Source organism: Sus scrofa, chromosome 1 (genome assembly GCF_054392235.1).
Source record: "Sus scrofa isolate SSC_HxYL_T2T_F1_AM1 chromosome 1, Sscrofa_HxYL_maternal_Yorkshire_Landrace_v2.0, whole genome shotgun sequence".
NCBI lineage: Eukaryota > Metazoa > Chordata > Mammalia > Artiodactyla > Suidae > Sus > Sus scrofa.
This window is the reverse complement of record NC_139383.1, coordinates 226,211,565-226,228,261: the sequence shown is the minus strand read 5'-3', so window position 1 is coordinate 226,228,261 and position 16,697 is coordinate 226,211,565. Positions and strand designations below refer to the sequence as shown.

General features: G+C 39.8%; 1 protein-coding gene across 2 annotated transcripts in view; it reads left to right on the top strand.

Annotated features, from left to right (window-relative positions):
- KDM4C (lysine demethylase 4C) overlaps positions 1–16,697 on the top strand; it is a 436,329-nt gene that overhangs the window by 107,495 nt on the left and 312,137 nt on the right. For both annotated transcript variants that reach the window (XM_021063862.2, XM_021063858.2), the window contains one exon: positions 10,866–10,915. In XM_021063862.2, the coding sequence (XP_020919521.1) occupies positions 10,866–10,915 (50 nt within the window). The remainder of the gene's footprint in view (positions 1–10,865; positions 10,916–16,697) is intronic.

The window sequence follows — 16,697 nt, the reverse complement described above, 5'->3', positions numbered from 1 at the left end:
GGAATATGTCTTGATCAAAAAGCAATCTAAAGATTCAATGCAATCCCTATCAAATTACCCATGACATTTTTCACAGAACTAGAACAAACAATCCAAAAAGACCCAGAATTGCCAAAGCAATTCTGAGGAACAAAAACCAAGCAGGAGGCATAACTCTCCCAGACTTCAGGCAATATTACAAAGCCACAGTCATCAAAACAGTGTGGTACTGGTATCAAAACAGACATACAGACCAATGGAACAGAACAGAGAACCCAAAAATAAATGCAGACACACCTATGGTCAATTAATCTTTGACAAAGGAGGCAAGAACATAAAATGGGAAAAAGAAAGTCTATTCAGCAAGCATTGCTGGGAAACCTGGACAGCCGCATGCAAAGCAATGAAACTAGAACACACCCTCACGCCATGCATGAAAATAAACTCAAAATGGCTGAAAGACTTAAATATACGACAGGACACCATCAAACTCCTAGAAGAGAACATAGGCAAAACACTCTCTGACATCAGCCTCATGAATATTTTCTCAGGTCAGTCTCCCAAAGCAATAGAAATAAGACCAAAAATAAACCAATGGGACCTAATCAAACTGACAAGCTTTTGCACAGCAAAGGAAACCAAAAAGAAAACAAAAAGACAACTTTCAGAATGGGAGAAAATAGTTTCAAACAATGCACCTGACAAGGGCTTAATCTCTAGGATATACAAGCAACTTACACAACTCAACAGCAAAAAAGCCAACCACCCAATGGAAAAATGGGCAAAAGGCCTGAATAGACATTTTTCCAAGGGAGATGTACAGATGGCCAGCAAGCACATGAAAAAATGCTCAACATCGCTGATTATAAGAGAAATGCAAATCAAAACGACCACGAGATACCAACTCACACCAGTCAGAATGGCCATCATTAATAAGTCCATAATTAACAAGTGCTAGAGGGGTTGTGGAGAAAAGGGAACCCTCCTGCACTGCTGGTGGGAATGTCAACTGGTACAGCCACTATGGAGAACAGTCTGGAGGCACCTTAGAAATCTATACATAGAACTACCATATGACCCCGCAATCCCACTCTTGGGCATCTATCCGGACAAAACTTTCCTTAAAAAAGACATATGCACCTGCATGTTCACTGCAGCTCTGTTCACAGTAGCCAAGAGCTGGAAACAACCCAAATGTCCATTGACAGACGATTGGATTCGGAAGATGTGGTGTATATACACAATGAAGTACTACTCAGCCATAAAAAGAACAAAAGAATGCCATTTGCAGCAACATGGATGGAAACAGAGACTCTCCTACTGAGTGAAATGAGTCAGAAAGACAAAGACAAATACCATATGATATCACTTATAACTGGAATCTAATATCCAGCACAAACGAACCTTTCCACAGCAAAGGAAATCATGGACTTGGAGAATGGACCTGTGGTTGCCGAGAGGGAGGGGGAGGGAGTGGGGTGACTGGGGAGCTTGGGGTTAATAGATACACATCATTGCCTTTGGAATGGATTTACAATGAGATCCTGCTATGTATCACTGGGAACTCTGTCTGGTCACTTATGATGGAGCATGATAATGTGTGAAAATAGAATGTGTACATGTATGTATAACTGGGTCACCATGCTGTACAGTCAAAAAAAATTGTATTGGGGAAGCAACTATTAAAAAATAATAGTAATAAAAAATAAAAGAAAAAAAGCTTGTTGTAAATTAACTACTTCAGAATATTGAGTTTTTAGGCACTTTTTGATTTATGTAGTTTTTTGGTAGTAAGTATCAAAGAAAATAAAATATAACTGCAGTTTATTTAAAATGTCATTGTTGGAGTTCCTGTTATGGTGCAGCAGAAACGAATCTGACCAGTACCTGTGAGGACCTGTGAGGATGACGGTTTGATCCCTGGCCTGGCTCAGTGGGTTGGGGATCCAGCGTTGCTGTGAGCTGTGGTGTAATCACAGATGTGGTTCAGATCCTGCATTGCTTATTGACTTTTTTTTTTTTTTTTTTTTTTTTTTTGTCTTTTTGCCTTTTCTAGGGCCACTCCAGCCACATATGGAGGTTCCCAGGCTAGGGCTCCAATCGGAGCTGTAGCCGCCAGCATATGCCAGAGCCATAGCAACGCAGGATCCGAGCCACGTCTTCAACCTACACCACAGCTCACCGCAACGCTGGATCCTTAACCCACTGAGCAAGGCCAGGGATTGAACCTGCAACCTCATGGTTCCTAGTCACATTCGTTAACCACTGAGCCACAACGGGAACTCCCCGCTTATTGACATTTTGAAATACCGGCTTGATATTATTCAGGTAGATTTAGTGTTTATATTACAGCCTGCAGGATGACTCATTTTAGGTCTGTTCTTTGAGTGAAATACCCAGAGATGTGCTTAGAAGAATAATTCTGTTTTCCTTGGCCTTCAGGTTAGATCTTTTTTTACACCTCCCCAATTCATAAAAGATTCTGGTTTTAAATAAAACACCACCCTATGGATATCTAGTGTGTTCTTAGCTCATGAGTGAGTCATAGTTTCTTAATGTTAGCAGAACTTTTGCAGCATTCATCATATCTGAAACAAAAATACTGTTGGTAATTTTAGCAGACTAGCATGTACTTGAGGGTATACAATAGTATTCATCTCATTTGGTAGTTTTCAAAGGACACAAAATTATGAGATATATTTATATTCTCAAAAAATTAAGAATTAGCTGCATAGTAGTTCCCGTTGTGGCTCTGTGGTTTACAAGAACACACTAGTATCCATGAGGACAAGATTCCATCCCCAGCCTTGCTCAGTGGGTTACGGATCCAGCATTGCTGCAGTCTACAGTGTAGGTCTCCAATGTGGCTTGCCGGATCCTGTTTGCTGTGTCTGTGACATAGGCTGGTGGCTCCAGCTCCCATTAGACTCCTAGCCTGGGAACTTTCATATGCCATGGGTTCAGCCCTAAAAAGACAAAAATAAATAAATAAATAAATTTAAAAAAGAATTAGCTGCATAACTGAACAGTGGTGGCACATAGTGTTGGGTCTGAAGCAGGCACTCACTGTAAAATGTAAGTGAAAAGGGTCATTGGTATGAAAATTTCTGGTTGGTGATAGGCATTCTCTCCTCACAGAATTCTGTTCCTGTCCAAAGTGACCATAAACAACAGCAGCTAGCCATGGAAAGTAGTATATGATAAATACTACACAGAATATAACAGAAGAGATCTGGGGGGAGGAAAAGAGATAGGATTGCCAAGGTTTCCAGTGGTCAAATAAAGCCTCAAGGATGAGGTGGGATCAAGGCAGGGCTTGACGGTTGGGATCTGAAGTGGAGTGGAGGGCTTGTTTGTGGAGATGAGTGAGGTCAGAGCTCATCTGAGAGACAGAATAATTCCTAGTCCAGACTGTTGAGTGTGTTGGCTGATATTTGTGGCTGTGCCTAAATTGGAGGAAGGGGGTCTTGAAAGCCAAGCAGTAAGGAATAAAGGTTTTTATGCTATGATTGTGATGAAGTCTGTAGCTTCCCAGGGAGATAAGACAGCTCAGTTATGATAGTGGTCCTACTGGGCTGGATCAGGGTTGAAATTGAGGTGATGCTGCAGGGAGCTGAATCTGAATCAGGAGGCTGTGACTTATGGCTGGTAGTTGGGGCAGAGAGGATGAGAAATTAAAGAAGAGGTGACTTATGCTTTCTACTAAGGGAGGCTAGGGGAAAATGGAGTGCTGGATTGAATTGGGGAAGCTGGGAGAGAGAAACAACTTCAAGGGGGAAATCACAAATTTGATATTATGTATGTTGTGAGTCGTTTGAAGTGATGGGATAATTTCATAGAAATGTCTAGGAGATGGTCAGAATCTGAGAGTTAGGACTCCCCTGATTGAGGTCACTCATTGTCTCCAGGAACCCTGGAGTTCCTGTTGTGGCTCAGTTAAGAACACAATATAGTGTCCATGAGGATGCAGGTTTGATCCTCAGTAGGTTTGTTCAGTGGGTTAAGGATCTACTGTTGCCTCGAGCTGCAGCGTAGGTTGCAGATGTGGCTTGGGTCTGGAGTTGCTGCGGCTGTGGTGTAGGCTCCCAGCTGCAGCTCCAATTCAACCCCTAGCCTGGAAACTTCCATATGCTTCAGGTGTGGCTATAAAAAGGAAAAAAAATATAATAAACCCCTATGCACATCAGCCCTCCAACTTGCTTCTACTTAATCACCATTCCTTCCTTCTAAACTTCCATATGCTTCAGGTGTGGCTGTAAAAAGGAAAAAAAAATATAATAAACCCCTATGCACATCAGCCCTCCAACTTGCTTCTACTTAATCACCATTTCTTCCTTCCTTCCTTCTAAAATTACACAGGGGAAGAAAGTGACATGAACTGATTTGCTACATGGACTGGCGGAGTGGGGGCAAGGTTGAAGATGAGGTACAGTAGTGACGTACGTGACAGAATGGTGGCCTGGACCAAGGTAGTTGCAGTTGGGATGGAGAAATGTAGATGGGTTTGTGAGACTTCTCTTCTACAAGAGGTGGAAAATATAAAACTTGAGGATTGATTATATAGGGGAATACAACTATAGATAGCTGCCGTTTTTCTGGACAGTTGACGAACTCTGTAAAAGAAGCAGGTTGGTCTGTAATGAAGATGATGGAGGATTAAGCTTGGGACAAACTGTGTTTTAGGGCTTCCAAGTGGATTTTTTCTACAGGTGGTTGGTTTTTGAAATGCAGAGCTTGAGAGACACATACGGAATGGAGTTACGGTTTATTTTTTATTTATTTTGTCTTTTTTATTTTTTTTAATTTTTAATTTTTTTGCTTGGGGCTGTACCCACGGTGTATGGAAGTTCCCAGGCTAGGGGTCAAATCAGAGCTATAGCTGCTGGCCTATGCCACAGCCACAGCAACTCAGGAGGGAGCTGAGCTGCATCTGTGACCTACACTACAGCTCACGGCAACACCGGATCCCTGGCCCACTGAGTGAGGCCAGGGATCAAACCCACATCCTCATGGATACTAGTCAGATTTGTTTCCACTGCACCACAGTGGGAACTCCTGGAGATATAGTTTAGCAGCATAAGGATAATCTTGAAGCCTTGAGGGAAGGTGATTCCCTTAGGGGCAAATGTGGAAACTCTAAAGCATGGAGCCCTGGGGAACATCAGGCAGCCAAAAGGTTGGTTTGGCAAGAGCATAAGATAGAAAACAACTGAAAATGAGTTGGATCATGAAACTTAAGAGAAGTGAGTGTTTTAAGGAACTAGGAAAAATTCCAGAGAAGACAAGTAAAGACTAAACAATATGGCAGCCTTTGTCCAAGTAGTCATATTGAGAGTGGTGGAAATAGGATTCAGGTTGCCCTGGATTGCAGGATGAATGGGATAAAAATATGGCAACTGGAGTTCCTGCTGTGGCACAGTGGGTTAAGAATCTGACTATAGTGGCTCCTGTTGCTGCCGAGGCACAGGGTTCGATCCCCAGCCCAGCTCAGTGGGTTAAAGGATCTGGTATTGCTACAGCTGTGGTATAGGTCTTAGCTGTGGTTCAAATTCAGTCCCTGGCCTGGGAACTCCATATGCTGTGGGTATGACCATTAAAAAAAGGGGGCAAGTACTGGAAGTAGTGTGTATAAAGGGAAGAAAAGAAAGTAGATAGGTGGCAGTGGGATGAAGGAGTCAGAAAAGGTATTTTTTTTTTTTTCCCACTGTACAGCAAGGGGGTCAGGTTATCCTTACATGTATACATTACAATTACATTTTTTCCCCCACCCTTTCTTCTGTTGCAACATGAGTATCTAGACATAGTTCTCAATGCTATTCAGCAGGATCTCCTTGTAAATCTATTCTAAGTTGTGTCTGATAAGCCCAAGCTCCAAATCCCTCCCACTCCCTCTCCCTCCCATCAGGCAGCCACAAGTCTCTTCTCCAAGTCCATGATTTTCTTTTCTGAGGAGATGTTCATTTGTGCTGGATATTAGATTCCAGCTATAAGTGATATCATATGGTATTTGTCTTTGTCTTTTTAGCTCATTTCACTCAGGATGAGATTCTCTCTTTTTTTTTTTTTTTTTTTTTTTGTCTTTTTGTCTTTTGTTGTTGTTGTTGTTGTTGCTATTTCTTGGACTGCTCCCGCGGCATATGGAGGTTCCCAGGCTAGGGGTCGAATTGGAGCTGTAGCCACCGGCCCCCGCCAGAGCCACAGCAACGCGGGATCCGAGCCGCGTCTACAACCTACACCATAGCTCACGGCAACGCCGGATCGTTAACCCACTGAGCAAGGGCAGGGACCGAACCCGCAAGCTCATGGTTCCTAGTCGGATTCGTTAACCACTGCGCCACGACGGGAACTCCAGGATGAGATTCTCTAGTTCCTTCCATGTTGCTGCAAATGGCATTATGTCATTCTTTTTTATGGCTGAGTAGTATTCCATTGTGTATATATACCACCTCTTCCGAATCCAATCATCTGTCGATGGACATTTAGGTTGTTTCCATGTACTGGCTATTGTGAATAGTGCTGCAATGAACATGCGGGTGCACGTGTCTCTTTTAAGTAGAGTTTTGTCCGGATAGATGCCCAAGAGTGGGATTGCGGGGTCATATGGAAGTTCTATGTATAGATTTCTAAGGTATCTCCAAACTGTTCTCCTTAGTGGCTGTACCAGTTTACATTCCCACCAACAGTGCAGGAGGGTTCCCTAGAAAAGGTATTTTTTAAAATTTTTTAATTTAATTTTTTTTTAAAGCTGCACCCATGGCATATGGAAGTTCTCAGGCCAGGGGTTGAATCAGAGCTGCAGCTGCTTGCCTATGCCACAGCTATGGCAATGCTGAATCCTCAACCCCTTGATTGAGGCCAGGGATTGAACCTACATTCTCAGGGAGACTGTGTTGGGTTCCTAACCCACTGAGAGACAGTAGGAACTCCAGAAAAGGTATTTTTTTTTTTTTTGAGGAAAAAGAGATAAGCATTTCTAAACACTAATGGGAAAGGGTCAGGGTCGGCAGGCAGCAGTGTTTTTATGCTATTTTTTCCATAAAATTGCTGAGAATTGGTTAATGTTTCCATGAGGTAGTAGTATGTCAAATAGAAATTAATGAAACCTTGGATGTCATCAGAGCAGCAGAATTTCAGACTTTCTTAAGAGCATACAAGTGATTCTGTTTTTTTAAGGCCTTTTTTTCCCCAATTTTTTTTTTCTCATTCAGGGCATTCTGTTTCAGCTTTATTCTTATAGTGGCTTATACTGATTTTTTAGATTGTTTAGATGAAAAATATTAGCATTCTTAAGTCTTATGAAGTTGGACCTTTTTCCCAGTTGACTCGTTTTTTTTTTTTTTTTTTTTCTACTTTTTATAAAGAAAGTAGATGGCATTTTTCTGTGCTGGCTGTGACATTCATAGGAGCTAAGTTTTTAGGGCAGTTATGTTGGGAAATTATTTTTCCTCCATGCCATTTAAGTGGAAGTTAAGTGCCCCAGTACTGCCCATCTACCTTAAGCACAATTTGTCCTTCACAGTCCATGGAATTTCTATGCATTAGAACACAGGGTAAGATCCAGGGGGAATGTAGAGAAAGCAGAGCAAAATGGGGAGACCACACTAAAAGTATAGAGTCCTGGGAGAGAAAGATTTGATTGACTCAGATGTTTGAGCAGATTAGAGGCTGGTAGACAGATCCTGAGTATGCCAGGGTGACCTTGTGGTTAGGAAATGAGGTATTGGCTTATATAATTTTTTTTTCTTCATGGGTGCTTCTGTGGGATATAGAAGCTACTGGGCTAGGGACTGAATTGGAGCTGCAGCTGTGGCCTACACCATAACCACAGCAACTCAGAATCTGAGCCGCATCTGCCACCTGTGACACAGCTGGCAGCAACTCTGGATCCTTAACCCACTGAGCAAGGCCAGGTATTGAACCTGCATTCTCACAGACACTGTGCTAGGTTCTTAACTTGCTCAGCCATAAGAGGAACTCCAGCTTATATAATTTCTATCTATCTTTCTAGTTTCCCCCTTTCATTATTTTTTCTTCATCTTCCATCCTTTTTCTCCTTCCATGTCTTCCATCCTGAAGAGTCAGGAACACAGTTCATCATTGGAGAGCCGCAAAAGTCTGCAAACACTTTCTGAGGACTTACTTTGCTGTTGCTTTGTTCTAGGAAAAAGACATTGGTCCTTGCCCCTAGGGAGCTTGAGAGGAGAGGAGGGAGGCGGAAAGATTAAAAAAAAAAAAAAAAGTTCTGAGGAGTTCCTGTCATGGCGCAGGGGAACAAATCCAACTAGTATCCACGAGGATGCAGGTTCAATCCCTGGCCTTGCTCAGTGGGACAGGGATCCGGTGTTGCCGTGAACTGAGGTGTAGGTCACAGACAAGCTTGGATCCCTCATCCCTGTGGCTGTGGTGTGGCTGGCAGCTGTAGCTTGGATTCAGCCCCAAGGCTGGGAACTTCCATATGTTGTGAATGCGGCCCTAAAAAGCAAAAAAAAAAAAAAAAAAAAAAAAAAAAAATCTGAGAGCCATGGTGGAAGCCTCTCTTCTCTGTGGTTGATAAAAAGAAGAGTGGGGAGCTCTCCTTGAGTGTGACTCAAGCTGAGCTTAAAAAAAAGAGTGGAGCTTTTATTGGCTGGGTAGGGATGGAGAGGGTATATAAAGCCCAGAAATAAGGGATGGAAAGCAGTGGAGATGTGACATAACAAAGGCACTGGAAGAGACTTTAAGTAGTTTGATAAAAGCGAAGAGCAGAATTTGATTGAGACATTGATCAGTAGATGCAACTGAAGTATCGCAGCAGGTCTGTGTGCCCTGCGAAGCAGTTCAGCTTCTGTTGTTCAGGTGAGCTAGCCAGTGAAACCCCATCACTCCATCACAATCAGATCTATAGTTTGCAGAGATGACTTTAGTACACCATGGAGGGTAGTTTGAGGGGCACTATAGAAAGTGGGGAGCCCATCTGTAATGGTCAGTTACACCTTAGTGACCTAAAGGCCGAGCTGCATTCAGGGGACACACTCAGTGCCTAGTAAGTCATGTTCCAATGGAGAGAACTTTTGTTACATGTGTAATATATGGGAAAAGTCTTTTTTTTTGCTATTTTAGGGCTGCACCCATGGCATATGGGTGGTCCCAGGCTAGGAGTTGAATCAGAGCTACAGCTGCAGGCTTCACCACAGCCACAGCAATGCGGGATCCGAGCCACATCTACAACCCACACCACAGCTCACGGCATTGCTGGAGCCTTAACCACTGAGTGAGGCCAGGGGTTGAACCCGAATTTTCATGGATCCTAGTTGGGTTCATCAACCACTGAGCCATGAAGGGAACTCCCAGAAAAATCTTTCTGATGATTAATTAGCCTCCAGAGAAATTTTACTAGAACCCTTTTAGGAGGTGTCTTTAAGAAGTGTTGACTATGTGATTTTTGTCATAGAGTTGTGACGACCAATTGAAAGACTGTGTCAAGGGTATTTTTTATCCTTATGTTTACATTTGCATTTATATTTACTTAAACTTAGGTTTTCTTTGAGCAGATGGTTTAATTTCAAATTAATTAGGTTTAATTTTGATACCATTTTTTTAAGAAAGTGAAACTGGATATGTAAATAACTCTATGTCTAATCCTTTGTTGCAAGAGTATATCCATTATATGAGTACATACCTGTGTGTGTATAGATGCACATGTGTTAGCATGTATGTTATGCTTTTCTGGGGCACATGCATTTGTGTATGTGTGTGTTTCCTTTTTTGGGTATATTTGATAATGTAAACCAGCGATTAAAAACTGGTAACAAATCTCTGGGGGGAAAAACTGTTAAGAAGTGGCCAGTGTATAAATATATGTTGGGTGATTGTCATTTAGTTGTGCTAAAGTTTTATCTTCCCAGTTCAGTTGGAATAATTTCATTAATAGTGCCTCAAGCAACAGGATATATGGTTGAATTTTCTTTTAGAGAATTGCCTAGTTACATCGGATCCAATTAAGTTTTGCATATGTTATCGGTGGCGTTAAAACCAACCAAGTGTGGTGTTAAGTAAAGTGAAAAAAGTTATTTCAGTAAAAAAGTAACTTGTACTTAATATATATTGAGCTAGTAAACAGCAAATGTAGGTCTGAAGAATAACATATTTTAATTTAAAACGTGAAATGATCATTTAACTTGAAATTATTATTTTGGAATTTGTAAGTTCACGGTAGATAAATTCAAATATTTCACTTTTGAAAATACCAGAAACTAGAAATGAGTAATACTTGAAGAAGAATTTCTGTTTCCCAAGGGTGAGAAATTTGTTTTTCTGTAGTCAGGATTTTTAAAGTCACATATTATGGCTGGTAAAATTTTATTTAAAATCTATTTGGAAAGCACAATGTTCTTAGAAAGGTATGGTGGAGATATAAATTTTTCTATGATAATTTTGCGTTCTATCCTGCTTGTCAATAAAAACATTTTAAAGGCTTTTTTTTTTTTTTAACCCAAGTTTACTTAAAAACAAAGGCCCAACTAAGTGACCTTGAAAAAAAAACAACCAACCAAAAATAGCCCTGGATTTCTGGGGTGCTATGAGTGTTTGAAGGGAGGTTCTAATCTCTGTGCTGTGGTCAGGTGCTCCCTTGTCCAAACAGTTAGCTGGCTTTGGGCCTTTGTCTCCCAATTTGTAAAATGTGGCTGGAATGGTGAGCTAAGGCATTGAAATAGGTGATTTGAGTTTATTTTTCTTTTGTTTAGTGTCCAAGGCTCTGTGTTTGGTATTCTGATCTCTGCTTAGTTCATCTAAGTAGATTTGGGGGTTGAACTTCTTTTATATGACATTATTTAGAAGTAGATGTCCTCAGGATACTAGCTGAACAATTATAAACCTAAAATTTTTATTTGTGTTTGAAATTTTAGGTATGCAATACCCCCAGAACACGGAAAACGACTGGAAAGATTAGCTCAAGGTAAACTTGTTTTCCACGTTTCTTATCTAGAAAAGTTCTTTGTTTTTGAGGTGTTTTTATGGTGTAGAATGTAACTCTGTTAACTTTATTCTTTTCAAGTTATTGGCTTTTAAGTGTTTCTCTCATTGAATAATGATATTTTTTTCACATTAATGTGTGCAATTTTTTCCTGTTGTATAATCTTTGTGATTATTTTAGTTGGCTTCTTTTTTGTCAAGTGATTGCACTAACCTATTTTGGTTATTTCCAGTATTTTTCCTCTTTTATGTAATGTGCTTAATACCACCGTGCCAATAATATTTTTCCTTCCTTTAATTGCACCCTTGAGATAAATACCAGAGAGTATTATCACTTCATCTTGGGCTGTAGGTGTTTTATGAGTACTTTTCATGTTGCAGTATCATTTCACCAAAGGGCTGTGTTAAATCTCTTCATTCTTATTTGGCCCCCCTGAACCTGAGAGTACACTTAAGGAAGTATAAAGGTGAATGTCCCCACATAACTGGATGAACATGATTAAGTATGCTTTCTTAGACTGGTAAAATTAGACATACTTTACTGGAACTTGAATTTTTACTTTCTATGGCTTTGTTCATCTTCTTTTTCTTTTCTTCTTCCAGTTATATTGAGATATAATTGACCTACACACAGCACATTATAAGTTTAAGCTGTTTAGTATAATGATTTGACTTACATGCATCTTAAAATGATTACCACAGTAAGTTTAGTGAATATCCATCATCTCATATAGATACAAAAATAAAGAAATAGAAGAAGAATTTTTCCTTGTGATGAAAATTCTTAGGATTTACTCTCTTAGCAGTTTTCATATACAACATTCAGTAGTGTTAATTATATTTATCGTGTTATGTATTACGTTTTTAGTAATTATTTATCTTGGAAGTTTGTACCTCTTGACTACCTTCTTCCGATTGCACTTCCCTTGACCTTATCCATTTTTTTTTTTAAGAAATAGAATTCTTATTTATTTATTTATGGCTGCTCCCACAGATGCAGAAGTTCTGGGGCAGGGATTAAACCCATGCCACAGCAGTGACTATACCAGATCCTTAACCTGCTGAACCACCAGGGAACTTCCTGTCTATCTTCTTAAGGGCCTGATTGAATAATTCTTCTGGGAACTCTACCACTGCTTTCACTTTGTGCCCACTTGTATCTCTAGAAAGCACTTTCTACTTTTCCTCTCTGTTTTATTAAAGATAGGTCAGGCAGCCTTGCTCTCATCTGCTCACATAAAGGAGGAGAATCATAGTCTCCCTCTATCACCCTCTTCTTCTGTTTTGCTACCTACTCTTACCAAGGATGACATAGACTGGTGGTGATTTATTTCCAGGGGAAAGTGGAGTTCCTTTGAATGGCAACTGAAGATAAACCACTCTGCCTTTATTTAGAATTGAATCCTCACACTATTTATTGCCCTTTTAGTCAGGGGTTGATCTATTTCATTGTATGTTAGATTTGTTTTCTAATAGAAGAGGAATTTTGTCCCTGCATTATGTGTACTTTCATTTAATAGTAGGATGGGAACACTGAGAAACCCCTTTCTTTGACTTGACAGTTCTGAACAGAAATTGTTAATGATGTCTAAAAGTTACTTTCCTCCAAATTATGGAAGGGTATTAGAAGGAACAGTTAGAGTATCACATTTGTAAGAAGCAGTATTATAATTTTAGCAGGCTAATAACTACAAAGCCTTAGTGTTTTTATAATGTAATACATTATAGTAATAATAGCAATGTAATTGTAATCTTGAACTTTGTTAGGGACTATTTTCATGAATATTAAGGTGGATGAATCCTGGTTCTGGATAATAGATAAGAGCACAGCTTAGAAAATGATCATCATAATCCTTAAATGCACAGACAGTGAACTTTGTGCTAAATCTATATGCTGAGCTATCTTCTTCTCTGTGATAATTAATCCATCATTTTCTGTTCACCTCACTGCCAGAGAACTTTTAAAATGGAGCCAATGTAAAACTTCAGAGTATGTGGTCACATGCTAAAAATTTTGATATAAATTATCTGTAAATACTTTGATGTAAACTCTCTGAAAATGATATTCCAGGAAAATGGATGCCATTTGCTTAATCAGAAAGAGATGAATAAACTTGAAGGTTGGACAAGAAATTTAAACTCAATTCATATTTATTGAAAACTTTTTGTAGCATTATCTTGAGAAATGATTCAGGGAAAAGACCCTATAAGATGGTGGAGGGTTTCTATCTGCTGAATTAATGGAATTCTACTGAATAATTAAAATGATAAAATAATGCAGTAAATATGATGGAGCATTATAGGATGTCTAGGTCAAGGCAGTACTTGATACATAAAATGAAAAGCAGCCTCGGATATTTTCCATTATCTTGTCTGCACATCATAATTATCACACTTGCCTTTTATGCATGAATGCTTTCATCTTTGGTTTCTATTGAAATCTTGATTGACTGTGGCACCTACAAATATTTTATCTGAAAGATGTTGGGCCTGCATCTAATAAAGCCAGGAGTTTGATTTTTGCCCTTCAGTTGCTTTCTCATTTATACAGGATTTTTTTCATATTATGTAGACATAAGTGTAATAAAAAAATATCTAGTGAATTGTTGTAATTTTTATACTTGTTATGTTCTCCTATAATGCCATTGCATTCTTTCTAATTTTTAGTTTGATGCAGTTGAATAGACAGTATAAAGGAGAATAGAGATATAATGTTAAATCATGAATGACAGTTTTGAGATTTTCAGTTTTATGAATGTCTAAATCTCATCTATTTTAGAAATAAGACAATATCTTTGCTGTTCTTTTAAGTTAAACGAAATATGGATTAAAGTAAATTGGGAGAGGCTGAATTTTTTTGTTCTCTTATTGTGAATAAAATGCTAATATTTTTCAAAAATTAAAGGTGATTTAATTTGGTTGACATTTTGGATACTAGGGAAAGAATATGTGAGTTAGGACTTTGTGCAGCAGATTTTGCAAGTATGAAAGATCAGCAGGAATTTTGTTTTAAAAGATAATATGGCAGAATGAACACACTGGTTCTTTTAAATTCTTATATTTAGTTGTGAAAAGGTCCATTTTGACTTATTAAAAAAGTGACATTCAGTAAAAGGGAATGAGTGAATCATTATTATGAAGGATTAATTTAATTCAAGTTTTTTAAAGCAGTTAATTTTGGTGTGTGTGTTTAAATGACTAGTCATCTTGAGGTCAAGCCTGTGGAACAGAATCTTAGCCTGATTTACAGAGATCCCTATTTTAGGCATCTGCTGAGCCATAATGAGAACTCCTAGACCCCTTCTTATATCTCTGTCTTGGAATTAGGAAAATGTACTTTTATCAGCTCTCAAAATGATAAATACATTATTCCTTTAAGCATTCATCTAGATGATGGCCTGAAAATATTATATTAAAATGCATGTTTTTTGAAAAGCTAATTAATAAAATACCCCAAATTATAAATAATCAATTTTAAGGGCCCCCCATGCCATAAAAGATGAAATCCAGTGATGTATCCTCTAACTTCATGCCTCACCCATTCTTTAGGCATGGAGATCAGTGTGTGGTGGTCAGGGTATGCTTATTTTTGTCTTATTATCAATTGAGTTACATTAAGAATGGTGAGGATCGGGGAGTTCCCGTTGTGGTTCAGCGGAAATGAATCCGACTAGTATCCATGAGGATGTGGGTTTGATCCCTGGCCTTGTACAGTGGGTTAAGGATCCAGCTTTGTCATGAGCTGTAGTGTAGGTTGCAGACACTACACTACAGGTTGCCTGGATCCCACCTTGCTGTGGCTGTGGCTGTGGCTGGCAGCTGTAGCTCTGATTCAACCCCTAGCTTGAGAACTTCTATGTGCCGTGCCACAAGTTTGGTGCTGAAAAGCAGGGGAAAAAAAAAAAGGAATGGTGAGGAGTTTCCATTGTGGCTCAGGAAGTTAAGATCCTGACGTAGTATCTGTGAGGATATGGGTTGCATCCCTGGCCTTGCTTGGTGAATTAAAGATCTGGCATTGCTGCAAGCTTCAGTGTAGGTCATAGATGTGGCCTAGATTTGGTATTGCTTTGGCTGTAGTATAGGCTTGCAGCTGCAGCTCTGATTCAACCCCTAGCCTGTGACCTTCCAGGCTGCAGGTGCAGCCCTGAAAAAAAAAAAAGAATGGTGAAACAACGCTTGGATTTAATTTCCTCATATCACTTTCTGTATTTAAGTTTTTGAATAGTTTGTATTTAGCCATGTTCCTGGTAGGTTTTAAACATTGGGCAATAATACATAATATGCACCAAAATAGAATAACTAGAATGTGAGGTGAAAGACAATTCTGAGAAGTGATAGGTAGGGACTGGAGAGGAGGAATTCAGGAAGGGAATGCCATCTAGCAGAGAAAAATTATTATGGAGGGAAATTAATAGTTCTTTGATACTGTGGAGTGGAAGCTGAGCCAGGAAAATTCCAGTTAACTTGATTGACCTCTTTGAGCCAGAATGCTTGGCCTGGAGAGTCCTGGGTGAACTATACCTGTCTGGTCTATGAGTTGTGGCAAGGTGGGAAAAAGCTGGAGTTGAAACATAGTGGTCTCAGGAATGCAGGAAAAAAAACACATATGTAGTGGTTTGTATACTTTTTTTTTTTTTTTTTTTTTTTGGTCTTTTGTCTTTTTGTTGTTGCTATTTCTTGGGCCGCTCCTGCGGCATATGGAGGTTCCCAGGCTAGGGGTTGAATCGGAGCTGTAGCCACCGGCCTACTCCAGAGCCACAGCAACGCGGGATCCGAGCCGCGTCTGCAGCCTACACCACAGCTCATGGCAACGCTGGATCGTTTACCCACTGAGCAAGGGCAGGGACCGAACCCGCAACCTCATGGTTCCTAGTCGGATTTGTTAACCACTGCGCCACGACGGGAACTCCCAGGATCTATACTTTTAAATTAGGTGGAAATTTTAACTCTAAGTGTTCTGTCAACCAGTTTGAAATGGAAAAAACTTTCCCGTTACTCACTGCACTCCTTTTAGGAGATAAAAATAAGGCTATTGTTTAGGAGAACCACCATCTTTCCCAATACCATGGTCAGTAGGAATTTGTCCTGGTGCTCCCTGGAGAGCTCCATGGAGCTTTACCTAGAGTAGTGATGTTGATAGGTTATGGGACACGTAGAGCAGAGTGAAGCCTGCAGTGTGACAACTTTCTATCCAAGCATTAATTGCTCAATGAATGGTAGGAAGTACAGAGGTCAACTATAGCTTAAACCTTTGATGATGACCTTTTAGCTAGAAATGTGGGTAAAAATTACCAGGTTTCTCCCCACATAATGTAGCCCACTGATTTTTTTCCATTAACAATCATGTAAGAAATTTCATATGTGAAACAAATATACCTAGCATTTCCTGTAGAAGCATTCCTTACATATTCTTTTCCTATGTCTTTTTTCCTTACCATTCACTTATATGGTTAGTATATTTTTAAGTCTCATATCAATCATATGAATACTGCAAAAACCCTTACAGGCCTACCTCATTTTATTGTGCTTCACTTTATTGTGAGTTGCAGATAGTCCATTTTTTTTTTCAGATTGTTTGTGGACACTTGCATTGAGCAAGTCTGTTGGCAGGTTAAGGGTCTGGCATTGCTGTGAGCTGTGGTGTAGGTTGCAGACACTGCTCGGATCCCGTGTTGCTGTGGCTCTGGCGTAGGCCGATGGCTACAGCTCCGATTAGACCCCTAGCCTGGGAACCTCCATGTGCTATGGGTGTGGCCCTAGAAAAG